This window comes from Macaca thibetana, chromosome 11, assembly GCF_024542745.1.
Source record: "Macaca thibetana thibetana isolate TM-01 chromosome 11, ASM2454274v1, whole genome shotgun sequence".
Lineage (NCBI taxonomy): Eukaryota > Metazoa > Chordata > Mammalia > Primates > Cercopithecidae > Macaca > Macaca thibetana.
In genome coordinates, this window is record NC_065588.1 from 48938622 (window position 1) to 48965791 (window position 27170).

The 27170-nt window shown below is 46.5% G+C and overlaps 1 protein-coding gene and 1 long non-coding RNA gene across 2 annotated transcripts; one reads left to right on the forward strand and one right to left on the reverse strand.

Annotated features, from left to right (window-relative positions):
* Nucleotides 1-6008: 6008 nt before the first annotated feature.
* LOC126931086 (keratin, type II cytoskeletal 73) lies at nucleotides 6009-16957 on the reverse strand. The gene is made up of 9 exons (XM_050748825.1): nucleotides 16480-16957; nucleotides 14566-14780; nucleotides 13677-13737; nucleotides 12975-13070; nucleotides 12079-12243; nucleotides 9594-9719; nucleotides 9005-9225; nucleotides 7683-7717; nucleotides 6009-6887 (listed from the first exon to the last, which is right to left on the reverse strand). Exons 1-9 carry the CDS (start codon nucleotides 16924-16926, stop codon nucleotides 6631-6633), a joined length of 1623 nt encoding a protein of 540 aa, XP_050604782.1. The 5' UTR covers nucleotides 16927-16957; the 3' UTR covers nucleotides 6009-6630.
* Nucleotides 8284-13703, forward strand: LOC126931094 (uncharacterized). Its single transcript, XR_007717777.1, has 3 exons — nucleotides 8284-9817; nucleotides 10730-11224; nucleotides 11955-13703. It is a non-coding gene; the product is annotated as an uncharacterized LOC126931094 (long non-coding RNA).
* Nucleotides 16958-27170: the final 10213 nt, after the last annotated feature.

Genomic DNA, 27170 nt, shown 5'->3' on the forward strand with positions numbered 1-27170 from the left:
ATGCTATCTGGGAGGGAGGGAAGAAGGCCTAGGGAGGTGGCACAGGAAGGCTCAGATGTGGTTTAGCAGATGATATTTCCTAAGGTTTTGAGTTGTTTTCATTTTTGTTTTCTTTTAATAGCAGAAGAGGCTCATTTATCCAATCCAGGAAACCTCTGCTCAGGTCATTTGCAACCCTGTCATTTCTAATTCAGCATCAAAATGTGATCAGTTATTAGGAACAGGTCACGACTCTTCAGATCTAAAACCAAGAACTAGATTCTAGAACTTCATTCCCCTTTAAGCTACAGAGGCTGCTTCTTCCACCTAACCCGATTTCCTTGTCTCAAACTTAAGCTGCCTTCAAGTCTCCTCCTCTCTTAGCAACAGCTCTCCTGTTCCTCTGGCATGCAGGTGGGATTGTTTCATTGCTCTTATTTCTCAAGCTGTCTGAGTCCTGGGTATGTGTTCCATTTCCTCTCTCCGATTGACAGGGCCCCCTGGATTCACCCTTCCCTCCCCTGCTCCCCCAGTGCTCAGCCCAGGCCTTGGACAAGGGGACATTCAGGATGATTGTGAAACAGCAGAGTGCTTAGGGCAAGGCTAGTTACTGCATCCTCAGTGATATCCTGAAGTCTGGGCTCCCCTTGGGGACCTCATGGGATGGCTAAATTGTACCCGAGGGTAATTGGCTGACACAGCCTCCACTGGGCCAATGACAGGACATAATAACAGCCGCAGTGTTTACTCCACCGGGAACAAAGTTGTGAGGGCATTGTTAAGCCGTGGAGACGGCGCCGATCACAGATGAACAGATAACAGCGTCCAGGTGTCCTAGGTGGGAGAGAGGGCGGGCTCTCAGTGCTGCCTCAGAGGAGGGGCTGCAGTCCATTCCCTCTGAAGGGAAGAAGGGCAGTGTCAGTGTGACTGGGTGACCAGCAGACCCTTCAAGAAGATCAAGGTTATGTTTTTCATTGTTACATGAGATTTTCCCTCTGCCCCGTCATTTTAGCCACTTTTTTTCCACAAGCACAAAAATGAATTTATTTATTCCAGCCATTGAGAATAGAAAATCAAGGAATGGATTACATTGAAAGAGGAGAATTTTTACATAGGATTGACTGACAAAGGGTGTCCTTGAAATCATTTTTTTTTTCCTAGAAATTTTCTAAGGAGTTGAGATATCCTGGGACCAGGGCTCTTATGCCCAGGGTTAAGGAACCATAAGATGACCTTTTCTTATCTTCCCATGAGGGGTTGACTGGCTGGATGAATAAGGAATTCCTCAACCCCTGAATCACCTTTATTACAGATCATGAAAAGACAGAAGTGACACATGCAGATTTCAAAGGCCTCAGATGTGTGGGGATGTCAGCAGATCAAAGGGGGCTGAGGCCTGGGAGGTGGGGTTCTCATTGCCTCTGCCTCTGACAGCGGCTTACAGTGTCACCTCAGGCCTTGGTGACCACCTCAGTCATTAGTTCTTGGGTTAAAGCAACCCCTAGATTAGTAAACTAGACAAGGAACATTGCCCTTTGAAATCTAGATCTTTACTACAAAAGATGGATGAAATCACACTAGGCCGAGAATTGAAAATGCATTGCTGGTTAAACTGGGTCTCCTTTGCCCTGCAACACTAGTTCCTGGAAAGTTAATAGGTATCATGGGAAAAAAGGTATGAGAATGGATTCTGTGCTGGGTTTAAAAAAAAATTAAGCAGGCATCTTACTGCAGGATTTTCTAGGCCCATTAACATGCTTAGTGCGAGAGCAATTTTAGGGCAGTGAACTATTCTGTACAGTACTGTAATGATGGCTACATGTCATTATACATTTGTCCAAACCCACAGACTTCCCAGTGAACCCCAGTGTAAACCATGAACTTGAGGTGGTAATGCTGCATCAGCGTAAGTTCATCAGTTGTAGCAAATGTACCCCTATGGTGGGAGATGTTGATAAGGGAGGAGGCTATGCATGTATGGGGGTAAGAGGTAAATGGGAAACCCAAGTACCTTCCACTCTATTTTGCTGTAAACCTAAAACTACTCTAATGAATAGTCTATTAAACAAATAAATGGGTGGATAGATGGATGGGTGTATAGATGGATGAATGGATAGACAGGTGGATGGTATTAAACAATAATAACAGAAAGATGCATGATACTTTCTGTTGTACCAAAGGGTAATACAAAACTTAATGTTTTTCACACCTGATAGCTGAGAGGTGAACTTGTGAATGGGGAAGTGTCAGTGGGTTTTGTTCTATTTTTTAATATTTCTGAATGCTCCAATATGAGCATATAATGCTTTTATAAATAAGTTATATTTTTCCAAAAATTAAAAAAAAAACTAAAGATGAAAGGGGAGGGAAGTTGATTCTAGAATCAGAAATAAAGTACTGTTCTTGTCACAAACAAAAAATCCCCACAAAGCTCAGTGTTTTCCAAACCATTTTTTAGGCCATTGAGCCCTCTCTTTGGCCAAATACTTTATGGGGGCCAGAGTTTCAAGGAATATACTTTAAGAAACACTGAACAAGATATCTCTACTTCACCATTAAATTGACTTAAATTTCCCAAATCTGAAGAGACTTACAATATCTCCCTAAAAACATGAAGGAGGCCTAAATATAATATGCAGGCTTATCTAGTTTATGGCAATATGGCCAGGGGTGTACTGTCCAAACCAAAGGGAGATTGTTTGTGTGGACTGCAGAGATCATGGCCAGCATCATCCCTGCACTGGCCAAGGGAGAGAGAATTCTCAGCCTGGTAATCAGCCTTGGGTATCTAGACTGAGCAAGGTGAGCCACAGACTGCCAGAGCTCACCAAATAACCTTGCTCTCCTCTCATTTCCCAGCCTCCTTTGCAATTCTGTTGGGGTTTGGGGTCATGTGACTAGCACTGGCCAATGAAACATGAGTGGCATTGAAGTGTGTCATTTCTGGGGTGGGGCAGTAAGCAGCTCATGTGCCTCCTCCCTCTCTTTTCCCCTGTCTGGTGACCCTGGAGTTCATGTGTCTCACGTGTCAGGACTGCAAGGCAGAAGAGCTGGGTCCTTGAGACACCCAATGGGAGAACCACATAGGGCAGCTGCCCTAACCTGCCTTGGACAGTGAGTGAGAACTAAATCTTTGCTGTGTTAAGTTAAGCTGCTCAGATGTCAGGGTTTGTCTCTTGAGGCTGTCAGCATTCATTATATGAACCCAAGCATAAAAGTTAGATGGCAGAAATCTCACGTAATAGCCAATGCTCTATATCCTAAGTTCATGTTCTCAAACGATCTTCTGATCACTATCAGACATTCTCTACTTCCCTTCTCACTTCAGTTTCCTGAAAGAATATTCTACACCTAAAAACAATAGGGGCAGCCATTTATGGAGCACTTACTATGTGCTAGAAGAACTAAATAATTCTCGTACATTATTTCATTAAATTTAATTCTCATGACAACTTTATGAGGTAACTCCAATTATTAACCCCTTTGTACGGATGAGAAAACTGAGGCTTGTGGAGCAGAAGCATCTTGCCTAAGTTACACAATTAGTAAGTGGCAAAGTCCTTCTGACTCAGGGTCCATCTGACACCCAAGGTGTTAACTTCTCTCTCAAGCTCTACAGGATAAAATCCCCGCTCTTAGCATACGTGAAGGGGCCTCTCTTACACATCTGCTGCCTGCCTCCCCAACTCTGGATGCCACTGCTCCCTCCCTCTCCACCTACTAAGCCTCTCCATCCTTACACTTCACACTCCAGCAACAGTCACCTATTTGTGCCATGCTGCTGCCTCTGACTACAAAGCCCACTTCCTCCTCTTGTCCACCTAGTAAATTCCTATCCATCCTCTAAAACCTCTACACATATTGCCTCCCCTGTGAGCTTTCCCTGACCTCCCTGAAGTTCCTCTCTCTCCTCTGTGCTGCCTCTGTGTCTTCTATTGTTGCTAATACCTCACCATGTTACAGTTAGGTGTTTTATGGTTATGCCTCCATTAGGGGCATTGAGGAGATTTCTTCATCACTGTATCCCCAGCACTAGCACATGCCAGGCATATGAAATATGCTTAATGAATATTTTTTGAGCTGACTTTCTTCACTGGCTCTAAGAGCATAGTCCTGAGACTAATTATTCTGCCTGCCAGTTCTCCTTAGGGAATTAAGCTTGTGCTGTAATTTATGAGACGGTCTCTTTAAAGTCTGAATTTTTGAATTGCTTTACCAGCAGCTGTTCACCTCTTTCAGCAAGCTAATTAAGTCAAACCAAAAATATGGAGGGCACGCTTTTGTTTCCACTAACATTTATTAAGCATCAATTTTGTGCCAGTAATTGCACAAGACATCCTCGTGTTGTCTCATTTTAGCTTAACAATAACTTAGAGACATTATTCTTCCTGTTTTATAGCTAACAAAATGAAGTTCAAGAAGAATGAGAGCTTCATTCATTATTGCCACTTAGTTGCAGAGTCTACATCTGAATTAAAAACTGTTGACTTGAAGTCTAGGACCCTCCCAGGAACCACAGGGACCTGTTCAGATGCAACATGGGGGCCCCAACCTGAGTGTGTGCTAGCCTCTCACTCGCTTTTGCATCCTGTTGCATCCTGATCCATCATCATGGCCTTGGAATCTATGAGAAATCTCTGAGTATTTTCAAAACAAACGTTTCCCCCTGAATGCCTCCCTGGGCCTCACTTCACCTCTCCCATGCTCACAGTGGTTGAGCCCTCCTCTGTCCTGCTCCGTATCCTCCTAGAGCAGAGACCCAGCCACATCCAGGTGGAGTCCTGTCAACCTGGGACTGAGAGGCTTGTTACACTGGGCCCCACAGCTTTATGAAAAGAAAGCTGGGCGCAGTGGCTCAAGCCTGTAATCCCAGCACTTTGGGAGGCCAAGACGGGCGGATCACGAGGTCAGGAGATCGAGACCATCCTGGCTAACCCGGTGAAACCCCATCTCTACTAAAAACAAATATAAAAAACTAGCTGGGCGAGGTGGCAGGCGCCTGTAGTCCCAGCTACTGGGGAGGCTGAGGCAGGAGAATGGCATAAACCTGGGAGGCGGAGCTTGCAGTGAGCTGAGATCCAGCCACTGCACTCCAGCCTGGGTGACAGAGCAAGACTCCATCTCAAAAAAAAAAAAAAAGAAAGAAAAGAATCTGCAATTGTGTGTGTAACAGAGAGCCCCATTTTTTTTTTTTTTTTTTTTTTTTTTTTTGAGACGGAGTCTCGCTCTGTCTCCCAGGCTGGAGTGCAGTGGCCGGATCTCAGCTCACTGCAAGCTCCGCCTCCTGGGTTCCCGCCATTCTCCTGCCTCAGCCTCCCGAGTAGCTGGGACTACAGGCGCCCGCCACCTCGCCCGGCTAGTTTTTTGTATTTTTTTAGTAGAGACGGGGTTTCACCGTGTTCGCCAGGATGGTCTCGATCTCCCGACCTCGTGATCCGCCCGTCTCGGCCTCCCAAAGTGCTGGGATTACAGGCTTGAGCCACCGCGCCCGGCCGAGAGCCCCATTCTTAAACACATACATGTATGCACACACATATTCATACATACATAAACAAACTCATACATATACACATATACATAAACACCCATGCTCAACTCAGTGGGAACTTTACTAAGGGCCAAGAGAACATGTGTCATTACTTCAAAGAGGAGTCTCTACCTTTGGGCCTTTTCTTAGGGGACATGGAGCCATCATAATTTGACCCTAGGCTACCTAGAACTGGCCTTCTGCTGCCTCTTGACCAGTTTTAAATCTTGACACCAGGCAAGCGTGGGCTCCTTTTTCCTGCCAATAACCCGAATGTTCTTAAAGATCCCCCATTCACTGGAGAATTGGCCTGAGAAAGGCATGACTTAGAAGGTGATGGTGAGATCACCCAGGCTGAGTAGGGTGTCTTTCACTTAGATCAGAAGATCCTTCCAGACTTCAGGTGCCCCAGTCTCCCATTCATTGACCACTCCACATGCAGAAGAGACATGGACTGAGATGAGGACTCCTTTAGGAGAGAGAAGCAGCCTGACCCCACGTTGGCTTTATAAGTTTATTGGTAAGACACAGGAGCAGGGAGGTGAGGCCTAAACAAGGAAGTACCCACAGATGAAGAGCACAAATCCCTTGGTTGATAGAATTAGCCTCAAGGGGTACTCCAGGCTATGTAATACGCATTGGCTATGCAAGATACAACCTCCCACCAGGCGTTTTGCCTGAGCCACTATTGCTCTAACATGAGAGAGTTCCTGCAGGTCTATCAGTAGATCCGAAACCTTGTGTACCCAGGGAGCACATGGCCAAATAGTTACCGAGACAGGGTATGAAAGAGCAGCACAGGCAGATTGGGGTTACCTTTGAGAGACAGCCTTCCTCTGCACAGGGACATGCAGGCAGAGAAAGGGCCAAGTCTTCATCCAGAAGGGGAGCCTGAGTTAAAATGCCTCTTTGGATGGAGGCAGAAAGATGGGCTGCAGCTCTCGAATCCTGATTCAACATTAACAAAGACTGAGGCAGAGAGGTCAAGGAGAAGGAGGAGAGATCCACAGCAAAGCAAAGCAAGAAGGAGATGAGGACAAATGAGACAGAGGAATTTCCTAGAGGAGTCCGGAGCAGTCTGCCAGGGCAAGGCAGACTACTGGGAAATGGGCTGCCTTTCACTTTTATCTCATGGTTTTCTTGGTGGGTGAGCTTAGAGCTAAGGTCTTCCCCTGGGAGTCCTTGAATTCACTTGCACTCCCCAGCCTGGTCCTGGCTTCCCCACGGGGGCTGCAGTTCCCACTGCCAGTGACACAGCCCCCAGGCAGCATGCTGTAGCCCCCGCTGACAGAGCTGGGCCAGTAGCCATAGGTGCCAGCATTGCTGAATCCAAAACCAGCCCTGGCGCCTGCCGTCCCGGCCATGGAGCTGTTGATGACCGCTGCAGAGGAGGGAGGGATGAATGATCAGTGTATATCTCAGGACAGAGGTGGCCCTAAGTCCCCCTCCAACCTCCCAGCCCCACTAGCTTAAATGTCTGCTTCTTAAGCAAACACTTCCCATCAACCATGAACTTGGGTTCATTTGAGCAACTCAAGCACGGAAAGAAGAACCCCAACCCTGCAAGACTCCCAAGTCAGGCACCTTGTCATTCTGTAAACAAACAGGAGTAGCGAGGGCTTCCCCCAAGGGACAGATGATGCTCGAGCATCAGATAAGCCAGCAGGTTCTTGCATTTAGCTTTACAATACCTTCTGAGTATTTTCCAAAAGAATTTCCTGATTGTTAAAATTAGGGTAGTTTCTGCTGGCCCCGCTGTAAGAAGGAGACTGCCAAACACTGTGGGGCCAGCATTAAACTGACTTGCACAGTGGTCCACACACAGGTCTCCACTCCCAATAAGGAGGCACCACTCTGTGCTCAGTTTCCTTCATGCAGGAGAGCCGGCTGGGGGTGACAGGAGAGGGGAGGGGCTGAGAGTTTCACCGCAGCAGTGTGGAGACTGCTGTGAAAGAGGCCAGTGTGCAGTGTCAGAATGTGCTGGGCGCTGACTCCACCTGGAAGAAGCAGCTCTGAATGCGGAGGCCACAGGTCTCAGCAAGGAGGGTGAGCATGTGATAAAGTGGTCAACAGGCAGAGCCAAGCTGTTCTCCAGGGGGCTGGGTGGTGGACACCCCACCCACCTTGTGTTTGTTGATGGACTGAAAGTATTCCCTCAGAGTCATGAAATACTCACAAATGCTCACGGAGTTGGTGTATTCTCCAGACATCCTGCAAGAGAGAAAAGCACAGGAGAATCTGAATCACGTGGACTCCCATAGTGGCCCTCACTGCCTAAACACAGGCTGGGGATCCTTAGCCAGACCGGCTTAGCCTCCATGCACCCCACACTTGCCAGATGGCACTGGCTGTCCCTGAGTGTCTCTAAGCCCTCCCTCTCCCTCCTCAATCTATTCTTCCCACTGCAGAGATGTGGAACCTCCAACTTTGGAACCTCCAACAACATGACCACCCCCAAGGTCCCTCCTGCAGGGTTTCTCTTGAAGCCATTTCTTTACTACTGTGAGCAGCTGCCTGAATAAATACATGTGTGGAAAGATCGGGATCAGGAGTTGTACTAATGAACTAACTGTATGATTTTGGGACCAGTGACTTCTCTCCAGGTCTCAGTTATAAAATGGTGCTAGGTTAAAATAGGGTTTTTTGAATGTTCATGCTTCGTGTGCCACCCTTCCAACTGTTGCTAGGACCATGTTTGACTTGCTCTGTTAGATATTTAGTATTTTTAATTGACTGCCTTTTCCACAAAAGTGCATTTCTTTTAAAAAGAAGTTTTATATCACCAGAGTAAATAGAAACCAGTGTTATTACCTAACCAAATATAAATATAATGAAAATAAAACAATTTTAAACTTTTGGGCTAGATAATGCTATTATCTTCCCAAAGATTCTGCACCTGGGATCTACTGTCTGTTTATCAATAGGGGATATTTGCAAGTGTCTGAGAGGTGTTTTTGTGTTTTGTTTGTCTGTTTGTTTGTTTGTTTTTGAGATGGAGTCTCATTCTGTCACCCAAGTCGGAGTACAGTAGCGCAATCTCAGCTCACTGCAACCTCCGCCTCCTGGGTTCAAGCAATTCTCCTGCCTCAGCCTCCCAAGTAGCTAGATTACAGGCTTGCACCACCACATCCAGCTAATTTTTGTATTTTTAGTAGAGACGAGGTTTCTCCAATGTTGGCCAGGCTGCTCTCGAACTCCTGACCTCAGGTGATCCACCTGCCTCGGCCTCCCAAAGAGCTGGGATTACAGGTGTGAGCCACTGCACCTGGCCGTCTGAGAGGTGTTAAAAACACAACAGCACCCAGTTAAGACTTTCTTCAAAGAGTCAAAAGAGAACTGTAAAGGAAATTGCTGTCACATTATCTGGCTGGATGCTGTTTGAAACTATGCCTGTGGGTGAATTAAACACATCTCCAGCACCCCCACTCCCAAACACACTCTGGGAAACTTTGATTTGGAGACTTGCAAAGTTTCTTTCAGACCCTCGGTCCCACCCACCTGCACTCCTCGCCCTCCAGCAGCTTGCGGTAGGTGGCGATCTCGATATCCAGGGACAGCTTCACGCTCAAAAGCTCTTGGTACTCGCGCAGCATCCGTGCCAGCTCCTCCTTGGCTAGCTGCAGGGCGCCCTCCAGCTCATCCAGCTTGGCTCTGGCATCCTTGAGGGCACAGTCCCCCCGCTGCTCGGTGTCAGCGATGGCTGTCTCCAGGTTGGCACACTGGGGTCAGGAGGTAGCATTTTCCCCTGAGTTCCTCCCTGGGCCTCACTTCACCTCTCCCATGCTCTCAGTGGTTGAGCCCTCCTCTGCCCTGCCCAATGTCCTAGAGCAGAGACCCAGCCACATCCAGGTGGAGTCCTGTCAACCCGGGACTGGGAGACTGGTTACGCTGGGCCCCGTGGCTTTATGAAAAGAATCTGCAATTGTTCCAAACTTCAGATGGGAGCTAAGGGTGAGGGATGAGAGCAGGACCTCCATTTGAGGAAGGGGATTCTGAGATGGAGGCTCAGGAGAAGGAGGGGGCAGGGGGTGCTAAGCAGTTCACCCCTCCCTTAGGAGTGAGTAAGGAACACTCCAGTCCCCTTCACCTGCTTCTTCACACTCTCAATCTCTGAGCGCAGCCTTTGGATGAGACGGGTCAGCTCTGAGATCTCATTTTTGGTGTGTTTCAGGTCATCCCCATGCTGGCCGGCTGCTAGCTGCAGCTCCTGGAACTGGAGGAAAAGGAACCAAAGCAAGGACACTGACTCAGGGCCTGGCTGGGCTCAGCCTGGTACAGAGACTATGCCTGCACTTGTAGAGCCTGGCAGAGGTGGGTCTAGGTCACCCGCCTCACCAGATCTATCAGCAACCTCCCATTAAAGCATTGGTCCATTGCATTTGCTTGCCTTAAGCACGGCTGATCTCATAGGTGGTTAGAATTGGCCATAAGGTCTGTTGAATGACCCAGACTCTCCACATGGCAACCTTATAACACACAACTCCAATTATGACATTCCTCTGCCTATCGTCCTTCAAAGTCAAGGTCAAATTCAAACTCTTACATGGCATCCAGGGGCTCATTTCTTTCTGCCCTCGCCTAACACCTATCTGACTCTTCAGCTGGGCCAAACAGTCCCACAGTTCCCCCAGATGTCCCACGTGCTCTTGTGTCTCTGAGTCTTTGCCTAAGCCTCTCCTCCGACCTGAAAAACCCTCCCCCATCCATCCTCCTTTTTCCCTAGCTAGCTCCAACTTAGCCAGTGCAGAGTCACTTCCTCCATGAGGCCTTCCGTGACGTCCTGGTTGGGTGCAATTCTATTCCATTGCCCCGGTACACCAGTCCATAGGTCTCCCCACAGTATACTGTATTGTGAACCCATTTCCATGAGTTCTCCATCAGACCCAGAATGAATGGATGCCAGGGACTTTTCCTTTTAATTTTGAATTCCCAGTACCTAGCACAGTGCCTGGTTGGTGCTCAAAAAGAATCTGATGAATGAATGAGTGAGCCAATGAGCTGTCCATCTGTATTTTCTGTGACTCTCTCCCCTTGACACCTTAGCTGGGCCCCAGCCCACAGGCAGATTTACTGGGCTGGGATGGTGGGAGGGATTAGCATGGAGGAGTATTTTGTGTGCATGATGAGGGTAGATTCAGCTATACCCCAAAACCACTAGCCATGAAATTTGGGTCATCTACTAATTTGGAATTACTTCTGCCTTTGATGTCATCTATTAAACAGTCACAGAGAGTACATCAGTTCTACTCAGAATGTGACTCAAGCGGAACACAAAACTGGGACTGTTCAGCACTCTGGAGTGTTGTGTCTCTGTCCCTGGGCGCTCCACCACAGCATGGCCCAAGATTTAGGATTGTTCCTAAAGATGCCAAGTCATCCAGAAGGCAGAGAAGGCAGAGAAGGCAGAGGAGCTTCTCTCTTCACTCCTTTTGTTTTATCTTTGGTGCCAACCCTGAACAAGGAGCCTTCTCCCACTTCTCTGCAAGGCTGTGTGAGCAGGATGCCTCCCCGTACACTGGTTCTGACACCAAGCAGCTTCATTCTGAGATGAACAGCTAAGCATCTTCCTGCCACTTCTCTCTCAAGCCACACAAAGCCCTTAGAGTAAATGCTTCTTCCCCAGAGTCAACTTCTGATTTTCTGCCCAAATGCAGTGGGAGTTGAAGTCTGTCACCTAGATTCTGATCTAGCTGCGTTACTTGCCAGCTGTTGCCTTTGGTAAGTAGCTTGAACTCCCTGGGCCCTACCTTCTTTATCTTTAAAAGGGAATCATCAAAATAAGCCATCATAATACTGTTATGATTCTGGCCATTCTCTACCCTATCTTGCAACAGTAATGTGAAAGGCTTTGGGGACTGAGGAGTTGAGTTTGAACCTCCACCAAGAAGCCCTGGCCTATGTCTCCTAGACCTGGAAGGCCTCCCTCCTCCCCCACTGCAGGCTAGCAAGGAGGCAGGGAGAGGGATGAGATAAGGTCTCCCAAGAGTGGATTCCCTTGAGAAAGAGCCTGATAATGCAAGGAACAATTAGGAAGTTGCCATCTTGATCTGAGAAACGAAATTATCTAAAGAATCAGTTTCCACCTACCACCATTAGGGAAGTTAAGATCTGAGGACTCAAACTTCTGCTTTATCCTTGGAGTTAGACTTGAATGAAAAGATAGAAATTACTTGATTCCAGATCACACTGAAGAGACCCCCTCATTTATGATAATTAGCGGGGGTGTTGAGATGCCAACTACTCATGTTGCTTCTCCCCTCCAGACAGAACTCTCTGCCTCCAGGGAGTTGTTTCTGACCTGCCCCACCTGGTCCTAGTTCCTCAATCTGGACTCTGTTTGCACAACATTCACCTGCACTCAGCTGAGTGCATCCTCCAGGGGTGCTGTTGATCTAAGTGGGTCCCAAGGACAGAGCTGTGTCTTCTTCTCCCGTCTGGCTTCCCGCAGTGCCCAGGACGGTGCTGTGCTCCCAGCAAGCTATGGGTCACCACAGTGAGTCATGGGGCAGACAAGACAGAGTCTGGAGTGCAGGGCCCTGCACATGTCACTGTAGGGAGTTGTGTGGCCTCACCTTGGTCTGGTACAGGGCCTCGGCCTCGGCCTTGCTCTTCCGGGCGATCTCCTCGTACTGGGCACGGACCTCAGCAATGATGCTGTCCAGGTCCAGGTTCCTGTTGTTGTCCATGGACAGGATGATGGATGTGTCGCTGATGTGGGACTGGATCTGAGCGATCTCCTGCGGGGGAAACAAGGAAGCATGAAATACCTTCTGTGACCAGAGAAAGGTACCAAGGTGATGGCCCTGTCCCAGAGGGATGGCCCTAGACCATCCCACACAGATGGAAGCTGCACTCCCCAAAGCTTATAAGAACAGAGCTCACAGCCCAGAGGTTCCAATACCACATCTGAAAACTGCTGAATGGGTTTGAAGCAGCCCAGGAAGAAAACAGCCCGCACATCTGTCCCCTGAGACAGGACAGGAATGGGGAAGGTGGAAGACAACAACCTGGCTGCCACACACGGGACACGAAGGGACACAGGAGCCCAGGAATGCTTGGCCAACAGGTTGAGGCTTGAAATCAGATGTGCATAGAGAAGGTAGAAGGGGTATGAGGACTTCCTACCTCTATCCCTGGGGATTCCTGCCCAAGACCCCAGGAAGCATCCCCAGTCACAGAGAGAAGAGAAGCAGGAATGAGAACATGCTTGGCTGAAGTTCAATTCCCACTGAACCCATTAAGGACTCTGGTTTCCTGAAGGAAGTGAAAGCAAGACATCCTCCGGGCAGTCAGGGATGGATGGGGCACCAGGATAGATGGCCACTCCCACCTTTGATCTACAAATTTCTCAGCACCCCAATGCTGGAGGTGCCCCGGACTGCTTAAGTTACTGATAAGTAAGAAACTGTTCATCACATATCTGTCCTTCCAGAAGACAGAACCAGAGGTGGCGCAGGGGGAGTCTTACCCCCTCATACAGGCACTTGAAGAACTTGATTTCTCCATCCAGGGCATCCACCTTGGCCTGCAGCTCCACTTTGCTCATGTAGGCCGCATCCACGTCCTATGGAGAATCCAGATACGCCCGACCTCACCTTTCTTCAAGCCCAGACAGGTCTGTCCAGCAAACTGACACCCGCAGGCCCTGCCCTAGCTAGCTGCCCAGGAATGGACTTCAGATCCAAGGGGTAGAAACCTGCCTTCCAGCCACAACTCACTGTCAGACTCACTGCGAAATCTGGGGCAAGTTTCTTGGGCCTCTGGAACTCCTTCTGCCTCTATTTCTTAGAGAAGGGTGTGGGACTCTATACCCCACTCAGCCGGTCATTCAGCCAACAGAGGGAGCCAAGGGCAGCCACAGCGATTTACCAGAAACCAGCAGAGTTGGAAGGCAAACCTGCAACCCCTCCCAAAGCCTGTCCTGTTCCCCAGCCAAAGTGGACATGAGTTGGCACTGACTATCCACGTCTAGGTTCCTGTCCACAAAGTGCTATGTGCTAAACCAATACCCAGGTGTCCCAAGATGTCCCGAGCAGCAAGCCCTTCATCACTTCCTTCAGCACTTCGGCTCCAGGCCCTTCTGCGGGGGCACTCAGACCTCAGTTGCTCCTCTCTCTTAGTCCAACACCCGCTGCTGGGGGACTGAAGGGAACCCATGTACCCTCCTCACCTTCTTAAGCACCACAAATTCATTCTCAGCAGTTGTGCGCTTGTTTATTTCTTCTTCATACCTGCAGGGAAAGCATCACAGTGAGCAGGGTGTGTGTCTGTGTGTGTGCATGTGTATACATTCTCATAGTGAAGTGGGAAAAGAGATGCCCATATTATATGCTTTTTAAGAGGTATTATTCTATACCCTTGCAAGTCCATCCCAACACACCAGGACTATTTGGCCAGAGTTGGAGGCTGGGTATGAAGTAACCTCCTCTTAAGCCTGGGTGGTTTGAGGTCTGATTTCTTCTGATGCCTGGGGAGTAAGTTCTCCCTCTTCCCACTCAATATCTGAATCACAGAAGCACACCAGCTACGCCTTTCAGCCATGATTCTTGTGTCAATCCTCCTGCCTGACACCCTACCAACAGCTCCCCTCCATCCCTAGGCAGGGGTTCCAAGGAAGCCAGAACTATCCCCCAGTGGAAAAAGAAGGCGCATGGCCCAAGTGTCCAGGACCTAAAGGCAACGAGGGAGGAAGCCCAACAGGAACTCCAACTCCTTTCCCGCTGCAGAGAGCAGCAGCTGGGTCAGGGGTGGTTCTTTGGAACTCAGCAGCACATTGGTGAGCTTAGGAACCAAGAGGCTGTGGCACACACAACACAGGCACTCTTGAGTGGGTAGCAGAAAGGAGCGTGCCAAGGAGGGGATCACCTGCCAGGACAGCCCTGACGCTGCCCAAGAGGCTGGTTGTCCACTGTCCAGTATGCCTTGTTGCCCAAAGAAGGCTCTCATCTTGCCAGGACAGATGAACCCAGTACCTCCAAGGCCAGAAGCAAACATCCCAGTGCCTGCTGGGAAAGCCTCACCCTGGGAGGCAGGCCAGCCTAGAGCGGCATCCTGCTCACCTCTTCTTGTAGTCCTCTACCACTTCGCGCACGCTCCTCAGCTCTGAGTCCAGCCTCACCCTGTCCCCGCACAGCGTCTCCAGCTGTTTCCGCAGGTTGCTGATGTAGCCCTCGAGAATGGGCTCCAGGTTGTTCTTGCAGTTGTTCAGGTCCAGCTGCTGCAGCAGCTCCCACTTGGTCTCCAGCACCTGGTTCTGCTGCTCCAGGAACCGCACCTGGAAACCATGCCACACATACTTAAGCAATGCGGAGAGGGGATGTGAGATTTCCCTTCCTGGACAGGAACTGTGTTCTCTTATGCTACACTAGCTTTAAAAATGAGCCTCAGTCCTTAAAAATTGCCACCCATGCCACTCACACCCCCAATCCTTACCTAAGGTCCTTTATCTGACTGAAGTTCTCACTCTGAGGCAGCCCCTAAGGTCAGGAGGGGCACCAACATCTTCATTTCCCTCTCGAACTATCAAGATCTAGATCTCCTGTCTCTTTTGCACTTATCCAAACCTGCCTGGACTGATGTCCATGTTCAGCCCAGGCCATCTCTCCAAGGCAGCTCCTTAGACACAAGCTGGCCTGTGCTAGCCTTCACACTGTCGGGCCTTCTGCTTAGGGTCTGGTGGCCTGGCCCATGCTCTGCCTATTCTCTCCTTCCTTGTGCATGGGCTCTCCCAGCCCAATCAGAGGCAGATGCTCAGCTTATCTGGGGTCTCCGGCCCTCCTAAGTTGCTTTCGTGTCTGCATCTCTACTATCTCAATCACAGCATTGCCCTAGCAGCAGAACAAGCATTCTGAAGTTGCAACCTACATATATATCACTCCCCTGCTTAAAACCCTCGGGTGGTTCCACATCACCCTCAGGGTCAAGTCCATATTCCTTATCACGCTCTTCATAATATGGTCAGCCCTCCTGGCTTCCTTCTTTACTCACACAGTGATCTCGTAAACCCAAGGTCTCCCGTTCCCTAGACAAGTTCTACCATACTGCACGTGCTCTCTCCCTAGATTGCCTTTTCCCCACCTCTGTCTGACAACTCCTACTCATGCCTCACCACCCTACCTCACTATCACTCTGGGTGAGCTTCCTCTGCTCCCCTAAGTTTAGGAAGTCTCTGTTTCCCAAGACTTTCCTACCACTTTGTTCCTCGGTGATTCTCAAACCCGAGTGCATCAGCATCACCTGGAGGGCTTGTTAAAATGCAGGGTGCTGGGCCCTACTGCAGAGGCTCTGATTCAGTTGCTCTGGGATGAAGCCTGAGAATGTGCATTCTAACAAGCGTCCAGGTGATGTTGATGCTGCTGGTTCCAGGGCCACTTTTGAGAACGACTGCTCTAGGGCACCATGACCTCCAGCTGCCTTGCCTCATAGGCTGCGTGTGTTACAGACTGAGTCTGAGCTGTCAGAAGACACAGGAGGAAGAGCTGGGTAGCATGGCAGTCTAGATGCCCCAGGTTGTCAAGGGCATCTCCTTCACCTGGCTTCTAAGTCTCAAAGGCTGTCACTCTCCTACTTCTCAACTCAGAGACCACTCTTTCTGCCTCCTGGACACCTTCCCGGGCTAGGCTGCTGGCTCTTCTCACCCCTCTGACCCTGGTCCCTTGCCTCTGATGTCCAGGCTTTGTCCAGTTCCTCCCTGGGCTGTCTGCATCCTGGGGAGGTGTCCTGCCTTCCTCTGCTTCAGACAGGGAGCGCCCCAAGGAAAATGAAGGTGGGGGAAGGAAGGGACTCTATGACATGAGCAAGCCTTATGGGCCCAGCACCTGGGGGGCTTTGAAGTTATTTACCTGGTGTCTGATTTTGCTAGGAGAAATGATTTCTTGCTCTCAGGCAAATTGAACCCACAAATTAGGGGAGTGGCTCCTTCCTCAGTTCTTAAAACGGGGAGCCCAAGATCAGCTTTCTCCAGGAAGACCCACCTTGTCAATGAAGGAGGCGAACTTGTTGTTCAGCACCTTGATCTGCTCCCGCTCCTGGGCACGCACTTTCTGGATTTCAGGGTCCAGCTCCACGTTGAGGGGTGCCAGGAGGCTCTTGTTGATGGTGACCTGATGGATACCCCCGGGTGGGCACACAGACAGACTCACGGACCCCAAGGCCACACTGCCAAACATGCTGCCGGCAAAGCCACTGGCCCGGCCTCGGCCAAATCCATAGCCTCCTGCCCACCCACTGCCACTGGCCACATTGAAAGAGATGCTCCGGGCACCCCCCAGGCTGTAAAGGCTCCGACTGCTGAAGCCCCCACTGAGCCCTTTGCCCCCTGCTTGGTAGGAGGATGAGCTGCCCCCTGAGAGCACAGCTGAGCAGCCACTGAAGCCCCCCTTGGCGGCAGCTCCCGACTTGTAGGTGAATTGGCGGCTCATGGTAGGAGGCCAGAAAGTGGGGATAAGATGCCAACTCTTAGCTGAGATGCAGTTCACCAGCCTGTGATCCTGGGTTCCCACTTTATAGGACTCAGGAGGGAGCCACTGGCCTAATTTGTGGGTTCAGTTTGCCTGGGAGCAAGAAATCCTTTTCTCCCAGCAAAATCAGACACCAGGTAAATAACTTGAAAACTCCCAAAGTGCTAGTCTTGCAAGTCTTGCTCATGTAATTTGAGTTTAACTAATGAACATGGGTAATTAGCATGGGCACATTATCCACAGAAAGATCTTGGGTGGGAGGTTTGTCGCAGTCTCAATTGCTGTTCCCCAGGGAGTGGTGGGACTGGGTTTGTAGGGGTACAGAGGGGAGACCTTTAATTGACAGTGTCATCTGTGAGAAATCTCACAACCATGCCAGCATCAGATGGGCTGCTTCAGGTACCCTGGCTGAGCTGCTTTTATGTGGTTAGGAAGAGGCTCCTGCTGCCTGGCTTCCTGGGGTTCCTGGAGATAGGTTTCATGGCTGGCCAGGGCCATAGGAGAGGAGCACACTGGGAATCCAGGCCCAGCCTCTGTCTGCCAGCCCCCTGCTGTGCCCTTCCAGGCAGCTCTCCTGCTCCTCTGTGCCAGTCAGGCTGCCCTGCTCACCTTCCTTTGCACACACTGACTTCTTTGTCCCTTTACCATCCCACTACCCCGACTCTTGACCTTGAAATAATGGTCACTTGGCACCGTTCACGATGGCTGACACTGGTGCAGCACTTTACAGTATAAAAGAGCTCCTCACACAAGAAGTTCATTTAATCCACTTAGTCTGCCTGGAGGGGAATGGTGATGATCCATATTAACAATGGGGAAACCAAGGTTCACATAACTGAGGATATCATTCCTTTAGCAAACATTTAGTGAGTCCTTTCTTTGTGTGAATCCCAGAGAACGAAAATGCCCCAAAAAAGCACAGGCCCCAGCCTTGAGGACTCCTCTTGGCTGGTCTTCTGACTCCACATTCAGAGCTATGCCAGCCTTTTTCATTCATCCATCCATCCATCCGACCAGCCAGCCAGCCATCTATGTGTTCACTCATTTATCCATTCATTTAACAGACTTCTATTGAGCACTGACTCTCTCCCAGGTACTGTGCTAGGCTCTTGGGTCCCGAATTAAGAAGACCCAACCTAGCTCACAATTTTGGAGGTGGGGAGGTAGGGCAGACATTTGAATTTTATGGATCCTTGACATTGCCAAAGTATGTGACCCAAGAGTTTCCCAAATCCCAAATCCCAAATATATCCATAGTATAGAATTTGCTCCATAAAACACAAGTATTTCCCTAGCTGAGTACTTGAATGAACACTTGGCCCATCCTTCTTTTCTATTTCTGTACAGAGGTTATGATAGGCCCCTAAAACTGTTGTACTAAGCAATTGCCAAATTCAACCTCCCCTCTTTTTTATACAATACAGTTGTTTTCTAGTTAAGAATAATCATGGCGGGGCACAGTGGCTCAAGCCTGTAATCCCAGCACTTTGGGAGGCCAAGGAAGGCGGATCACGAGGTCGGGAGATCGAGACCATCCTGGCTAACACAATGAAACCCTGTCTCTACTAAAAAATACAAAAAACTAGCTGGGCGAGGTGGCGGGAGCCTGTAGTCCCAGCTACTTGGGAGGCTGAGGCAGGAGAATGGCGTAAACCTGGGAGGCGGAGCTTGCAGTGAGCTGAGATCTGGCCACTGCACTCCAGCCTGGGTGACTGAGCAAGACTCCATCTCAAAAAAAAAAAAAAAGAATAATCATTTTCTTAGATGTCTTCAATTTCACTAAAGGCAACGCCACTTGGCAATCCTTTAATCTTTTTTAGCTACACAAAGTTTCTATTCTTTTTTTTTTTTCTCTTCCTTTGTAAGTTTCTTTGTAAGGCACAAAGAAGACCAAAAAAACTGCATTGTGATGAGAATGCTGAGTATTCCAGCCAGAATCACTCCCTAATTGGCTCATTTCAGCACACCAGCACTGGGGTGGAGGTGATTCAGACCCACATCTCAGCAAAACTACAAACTGCTGCATGTCACAGGCCTTGATATCACCCCAGTGGCATTTATGCTGTGAATGCCAACTCTGCAGTGTGGCGTGGGTGTGCTTACGAGCAAACAGCCCCTCTCCTTATGGTTTTCACTTCCCCTCCCCTCCCTGGCCTTCTCGTCTTGTGAACCTGCCACAGAGGCACCCCCAGAAAACTTCTCTGATGACTTTCCTAATCCAATCACACCTCTCTTCCCAGCCTCCCATGTATCGTTTGTTGTCCAAACAACAGCATCTATTATGTCAATTGTCTCTTCTAATTTGATGTCTCCACCTGTGTTCAGGAGGTATGTCAATCTTTCCTGATGGCCAGAAATTTTCCTGAGGACAAGATCCAGGTCCTATCCTCCCTTTGGTCCTCTCTACTCACTTCCCAGAACTCCAGTGGTGAAGGACTCTCAGGCAGTCATGGACTAGGCTAAAAACTCTTAGGTGCCCTTTGAAATCATTCTCCCTAAGAACAGTGTCCCTAGCACTTGTCATTAAAACTCCTCTAAATTGGTTTTCACATAGTGAGATCCTTATATTTCACATTGTGCTATTGCCCTCACCAGGGGAAACTCAATGCCAGATGAACCCACTTACCAAGTCAGCCCCACTTCCCACAGTGGAGCTGTCCTGCCACTAGCCTCTGCCCAGACTCTAGGGCAAGAGTTTCTGATGGTTTCAGAAAAGAGAGATAAAGACAGAGAGAGAGGGAGGAAATCAACTTCCTGTCACCCCCAGGGGCAATCAAATAAATATTGTGAAATCAGTATTCCACATGTAGATATTCCACATCTGGAAAGATGAAGTAGATACACTTTTCCCTTCTTCACAAACATAAGAAGACTCTGAAGGGTAGAGAAGAAGGCACACCAACAGGGACCTCAGGACCCAGTGAAAGACATGATGGAGATTTCTCTAGGGTTTCTATTTGTCTCCTATATTCCAGACTTGGGGCAGAAAAAGGCAGGAATCTGGAAAGGCTCAGATTTTTAAAGACTGAACAAAAGCCTCATCTCTGTAGCCACATCATCGGGAAAGGGGCAGCCTAGCAAGACAGAAAACTTACAGAGAATAATCACTGTATTTCATCCCAACACACAGAAAAAACTATGGTTTCACCCACACCCACACCAGCAAAAGCTGAGTGGGAGGCCTAGACCTTCACACTCACCAGGCTATAATGAGGTGCCCTAACTGCCCCCTCCCCCAGCAGTTAGGTGGAATCAGGGAAGTCCAAGAAAGAAGCTGGGATTTCATCCCCACCAGGAGATAACAAGTGCCTGACCCACTTGGTGCCAGTGGAGACCATGTGGGGAGCCCAGACTTCCACCCTTACCTGGCAACAACAAGGTAGCATCCACACCCTTTCCCCTGCAAGGGCAATGTCAGAAGAAGGCAGCCAAAGCAGAAGATTTCAACAATATCCAGAATCTCATAGTAATACCAAAATGTCCAAATTTTTATTTTAAAAATCACTCATTGTGCCAAGAACAAGGAAGTTCTCAAAGTGAATGAAAAAAAAGACAATTGATAGATACCAATACCTAGATGACAAAGTTGTTAAAATTATCTGACAAAGATTTCAAAGCAGCCGCAATAAACATGCTTAAATGAACAACTAAGAACATGCTAAATAGATGAAAAATTAGACAGTTTCAACAAAGAAATTTAAAAACCAGAAGAACTAAATGGAAGTTTTATTTATTTATTTATTTATTTATTTATTTATTTATTTATTTAATAACCAAGCCCAACTTGCTTGTTTTATTGGAGAAGAGGATATGGAATAAACAGCTGGGACCTGAGTCTGGGAAGAACCCCGTCCCCTCCCCATACATGCCCACTGCTCCAAATTAAAAATAGCCAACTATGGGAGAGCAGCCAAGACAACAACTGGGGGCAGGGGAAGGAGACACGGAACTCAAGGGCAGTGGTGAAGAGACCATGCATGTGCTGGGAGGGCCCAGAGGGAGCAGCAACACGAACAGTGCAAGTACAAGTCTCTGTGTCTTCCCTGGGGTTATGTATGTATAATATGTAGAGATGAGGCCTTCTATCTCACTTGTCTCCCTTCTGCTCCGTGCTGCCTGTCACAGTCCCAGCTCCTCTTTCCACATGAGGGTGAAGGGAAGTGGGGGATAAAGAAGTCATCACTGAATTGCGATCAGACCCACATCCATCAGCTTCTGGATCTTTAAATGGAAGTTTTAGAACTAAGAAATAGAATAACCAAAATAAAAAACTCAATGGATACACTTAACAGCAGAATAAAAGGCCAGAGGAAAAAATCAGTGAACTGAAAGAGAAGACAATAAAAATTACCCAATCTGAATAATAAAGGAAACTGAACAATAGACTGAAAAAGAATAAAATGAACCAAGTCTCAGGATCAGGGAGACTCTAACAAAAGATCTAACAGTCAAGTCACTGGGGTTCAGAAGGAAAGGAAAATAAGGATTGCTGAAAAAGAACTCACAGAAATAAGGAATAAAAATTCCCCAAATTTGGCAAAAGACATAAACTCACAGATTCAGGAAGCTGAGCAAACCCTAAATAGAATAAACCCAAATAAATTTATGCCCAGACATATTAGAGTCAGAATTCTGAAAACTACAAAGAAAAACCTGAAAGCAGGTAAAGAGAAGCAATGCTTTAGCTTTAGGGAAAAAACAATTTGAAGGACAGAAGATTTCTCATCAGAAACTATGGAGGCTAGCAGGGAGTGGCATAGTTTTCAAGTGCTGAAAGCAAAGAACTGTTGATGCAGAATTCAATGTCCAGTAAAAATATCCTTCAGTAATGAAGAGAAAATGAAAACATTCTCAGATGAAGAAAAACTAAGAATGTGTTTCCAGCAGGCCTACCCTAAAAGAATGGCTAAAGTAAGTTCTCTAAACAGAAAGAAACTGATAAAAGAAGACAACTTGAAACATTAGGAAGGAGGAAAAAAAATGATAATTTTTTTTAAATGAGTTAATACAATAGACTTTCCTTCTCTTGAATTTCCTATAAATTATGTTCAATGGTTGTGGCAAAAATTCTAACACTGTCTGATATGATTCTAAATGTATTTAGATGAAATATTTAAGAAATTATATTATAAATGAGAGAGAGTAAAGGAATATAAAGAGGTAAGGATTCTTCAACTGATAAAATAATGATAGCAATAGACTGTGATAAGTTATGTATATATAATAAAATACTCAGCAGCACTAAAAATGCTATACAAGAACATTTACTAAAAGACACAATACACAAATCAAAATGGATTCTTAACAATGTTCAAGTAACCAACAGGACAGTAAGAGAAAAACATAAATGGAAAAAAGAGAACAATTAGAAAACAAAAATTTTAATGGCAGCTTAAGCCCTAATATATCAATAATTATGTTAAATATAAATGGTCTAAATATACCAATTAAAAGGCAGAGACTGACAGAGTATATTTTGAAACATGAACCAACTATATGCTATCTACAAAAACTCATCTCAAATATAAGTGGCTAGATTAACACCAGATAAAGTACTTCAAAGCAAAAAAAAATATGAGACAGAGAGAGACATTGTATAATTTAAAAAGACCAATTCACCAAGAAGAAACAGTGCTTTAGTAAGAAGACATTCCTAATGTTTATGCACCAAACAAAAGAATTGCAAAATATGTGAATGAAAGACTGATGGAACTAAAATATTAGATAGACAAATCCACAACTATAGTTAGGGACTCCAATATTCCTTTCTCACAGTCAATAGAACAATTAGCAAGAATATTATCAAGGATATGAAAGAACTCAACAGTACCATCAACCAACAGGATCTAATTGATATTTGTAAGACATTCTGCCTAACAAAAGCAGAATAAATATTCTGTTCAAGTGCCCACAGGACATATACCAAATTGGGTCATATTCTGGAATATAAAATAAACCTCAACAAGTTGTAAATAACTTAAATTATGCAGAATATGTTCTATACTAAAATATGTTCTATACTAAAATATGTTCTATAAAATATGTTCTATACTAAAACATGTTCTATACTAAAATAAATAAACTGAACATAAACAAAGGAAAGATAACAGGATCTATCCAAACACTTATTAACTAAACAATATACATCTAAATAATTCATGGGTTGAAGAGGAAGTCTCAAAAGAAAATTTTTAAAGCACATTATTTGCAAATACACTCACATTTGGAGGTACTGGGAGTTAGGACTTTAATATATCTTTTTTTGGAGAATGCAATTCAATCCATAACAGAAACAAAAAGCACAAGCAACAACAAAACAAAACAAAAAAAAAGATAAATTGGACCTCAACTAGTTTCTGACACAGAGTCAAAAATAATTCAGTGGAAGAAAGTTAGCCTTTTCAACAAATGGTGCTGAAGTGATTGTACATACAAAAAAAAAAAAAATCTTGATCTAAGTCTCATATTTTGCACAAAAATTAACTCAAAATAGATCACAGACTTAACTGACTATAAAATGTAAAACTATAAAACTTTCAGGAAAACAACGGGGGAAATCTTCAAGATAAAGGGTAGGTAAAGAGGTCTTAGATTTGGCATCAAAAGCATAATCCATATAAGGAGAAATCTACTGGACTTCATCAAAATTAAAAACTTTGTACTGCAAAAGACCTTGTTAAGGAGGATGAGAAGACAAGCAACAGACTGGGAAAAATTATTTGCAGACCACATATTCAGCATAGGACTAGGATCTAGAATACATAATGGACTCTCAGAACTCAACAACAAAAGAACAACAATTGCATTAGAAAATGGGCAAAAACATGACAAGACTTTCACTGAATAGGACATACCGATGGCAAATAAGCACACAAAATGATATTCAACATTAGGGAAATACAAATTTAAGCCACAAGGAGATATTACTCAACACCAATCAGAATGGCTTCAAGAAAACTTAGTGGCAACACTAAATGCTGGCAAGGACCCACAGAAACTAGAGCATTCATATATTGCTAATGGGAATGTAAAATGGCACAGCCACTCTGGAAAACAGTTTGACAGTTTTTAAAGAACCAAACAAGCAACTCCCATACATCCCAGCAATTACAAACCTGATCATTTATCCCATGAGAAATGAAATCTCATGTTCACACAAAAACCTGCATGCAAACATTTATAGCAGCTTTATTTGTAATAGCCAAAAAATGCAAATGATCCAGGTGCCCTTCAATGGGTGGCAAACCATGATACATTCATGTCATGGAGTACTACTCAACAATGAAAAGGAATTAACTATCAGTACATGCAATGACCCATGTGAATCTCTAGCGAATTATACTGAGTTAAAAAAAAAAAATCCTCAAGGACTGTATGATTTGTATATTGTATGATTCCATTTATGTAATACTCTTGAAAAGATTCCATTTACATAACATTCCTGAAATACAGAAATGGGGAACAGATTAGTAATTGCTTGGGGGTTGAACAGAGTGTTACAGGAGAGAAGTGGATGTGTCCAAATGAGGACAACATGAGGGAAATTTGTGATGATGGAAATGTTCTATATCTTAATTATAGATATAGAATTATTACGTTCTCAACACTAATACAAAAGGGTGACCAAGACCTCTGGCTATTGGGAAGCAGGTAAGTGAAGGTGCAGAGTATAGTGGGACAGATGCTATCTTGGGAAGAGTATCTCAGGAACAAGGGACTCAGATTAGGAGGATAAGGGAGACTTCCTTAATGAAGATCCCTCAAAGCTGAAACCTGAAACTGAAAGATGAAGAGTTAGCCAAGGGGAAGGGAGTGTTTAAGTAGAGGTGCTCTATATCTTAATTATAGATATAGATATATGTTACCATCTTGCAACATTTACTGAGCACATTAGTGAATTAAGCATGTATATGACAGGTACTGTTCTGAGCACACTAATCTTCAAAATAACTCCATCAAGAAGGTTCAATTAACATACATTTTATAGATAAGAAAACTGAAGCACAGAAGGTTAAGTTACTTGCACAAGGTCACATAGCTAGAACCAGGACTGGAAGCCAGGCAGCCCACTGCAGAGTCCATCCTTTTAACCACTACTGCCTGAAATCTTTCTAAAAAAAAATCAGCCCTTTCCCTGACGCTGAGATTCTTATTTAAAAGGTCTGGGTCAGGTCTTGAGTTTGGAGAGTTTTTTAAACTTCCTCATATTGTTTTCATCAGAGCCTGAACCCACTCTCAGGAGTTCTGCCTTTTAACAGCACAATCAGGAGCAAGATACCCCAACTCGTATCCCTCTGACCAGAGTTTAGTTTCATGGCCACAGTTATTTTCAAGGGAGGCTGGGAAATGTCATCTTTGGGTGGCTGGCCATGTGCTCATCTAAATTTCTAATTCTGTGAAAGAAAAGGAGAAAGGATACGGGGGCCACCCAGCAGGCTCAGCTATGCCCTGCCTGCTAGGTGAGCAAGCATTCTTGCCATTGTGTCTAACAGTCCACTGCTCAAAGCTGCAGCATGGAGTCCAAATCTGGGAAGGCAACGCAGCCATAGGATGACTAACCTTTTCCATTTGCCTGGGCTTATTGGATTCTCAGGATGCGGGACTTTCAGTTTCAAAACCAGGAAAGTTCCAGGCAAACAGGAACAAGGTGGCCACTCTACCTTGGCCACCTCTAAGCAGAAGTGCTCTCTCGTCCTGATCTTGCCCCGCCCACCTGTCCTGCCACATCTCTCTCCAAGCTCCACCAGACTGCACTTTCTCATGCTCTTGTCAACCTCCTTTTCTTTCATTTGACCAATTCAACCATTTATGGTGCACCTACTTATGTGCCCAGCACTGCTCTGGTCACAGTAGATATAGCACCTCTACTTAAACACTCCCTTCCCCTTGGCTAACTCTTCATCTTTCAGGTTTCAGGTTTCAGCTTTGAGGGATCTTCATTAAGGAAGTCTCCCTTATCCTCCTAATCTGAGTCCCTTGTTCCTGAGATACTCTTCCCAAGATAGCATCTGTCTCACTATACTCTGCACCTTCACTTACCTGCTTCCCAATAGCCAGAGGTCTTGGTCACCCTTTTGTGTTAGTGTTGAGAACAGAATCTGGCACATAAATGGTTGTTGAATGAATGCATGCTGCCTCTTCAGAAGTGTAGGAGTGGCTCAAAGGCAGGACCTGTGCCCCATTATCCCTGGCTATCTTCCTCCCCTTGCTGCTGAAAACAGAGCTCACAGCAGGGAATTTTTGATAAGACCTGCCTTCCAATAAACACCTCTGGACTCCGAGTGCAGTGCTGGACTGGAAACTGCCTTCTGAGCAAAGCAGGAGACAAAACAGGAAAGCTGCCCTTGTGACCCAAGCCCCCAGGCTGCTTTTCCCACTCCACACCTTCTGGCCATTTAGTTGCCTGATAATAATCCTCCTAACAATAATGATAGCAACACTATTACCCCACAATTAGCCAATAATAACACCAGCTTGGCTGCCAAACAAGGCTCAAGGCCTAAAGTTATTGCTGTAAAAAATGGAAGCTGAGTTTTCCTAATAGAGAGAGGAAACAAGGGTCCTTTGTGCCCACCTTCCAAAGCTGAACAGGAACAGCACCCCTTCCAGTGTTCCCTCCTGTCAGCCCAGACAGCCAAGCAAGGATAGAACAGAGTGAACATATGTGTGTGTGTGTGTGTGTGTGTGTGTGTGTGTGTACACATGCACATGTGGGCCTTGCAGGATGGCAATCTGGGGGTAGTGAACAATACTCAGCGACAATCTTATTAGTGAATATTTTTAAAGTTTCCAAACAGAATCTATGCCCCATGAAATTTAATGGAAAGCTGTGGGAGAGAGGGTAAGGTGGCAGTGGGCAACCCTTTACAACAAAACACAGGATGCAAGATCTCCTTCATAAACTGCAGGGTTCCAGGGCTCTAGTCACACCCCTTACAGCCCAACAGGTCACACTGGACATTATTTCAAACTAGACTGTGCCTGAAGCATGGCCCTTGTGAAGGATTTGCTTCTGCTATGTTTTTATCCTCATTCTGGCAGAGGGGAGACACCTGAACCCAGCCCACTCTCAGGCTGCTCTCTAGGTGGATACCACCTGACTTTCTCAGGGAATGGGGCGGGGTCAGGCTAACACACTTTCACCCTCCCAGTCCCCATAGATCTTCCGCTCTCCTCCTCCCTTTGGTGGCCACTCAGGGTCTATG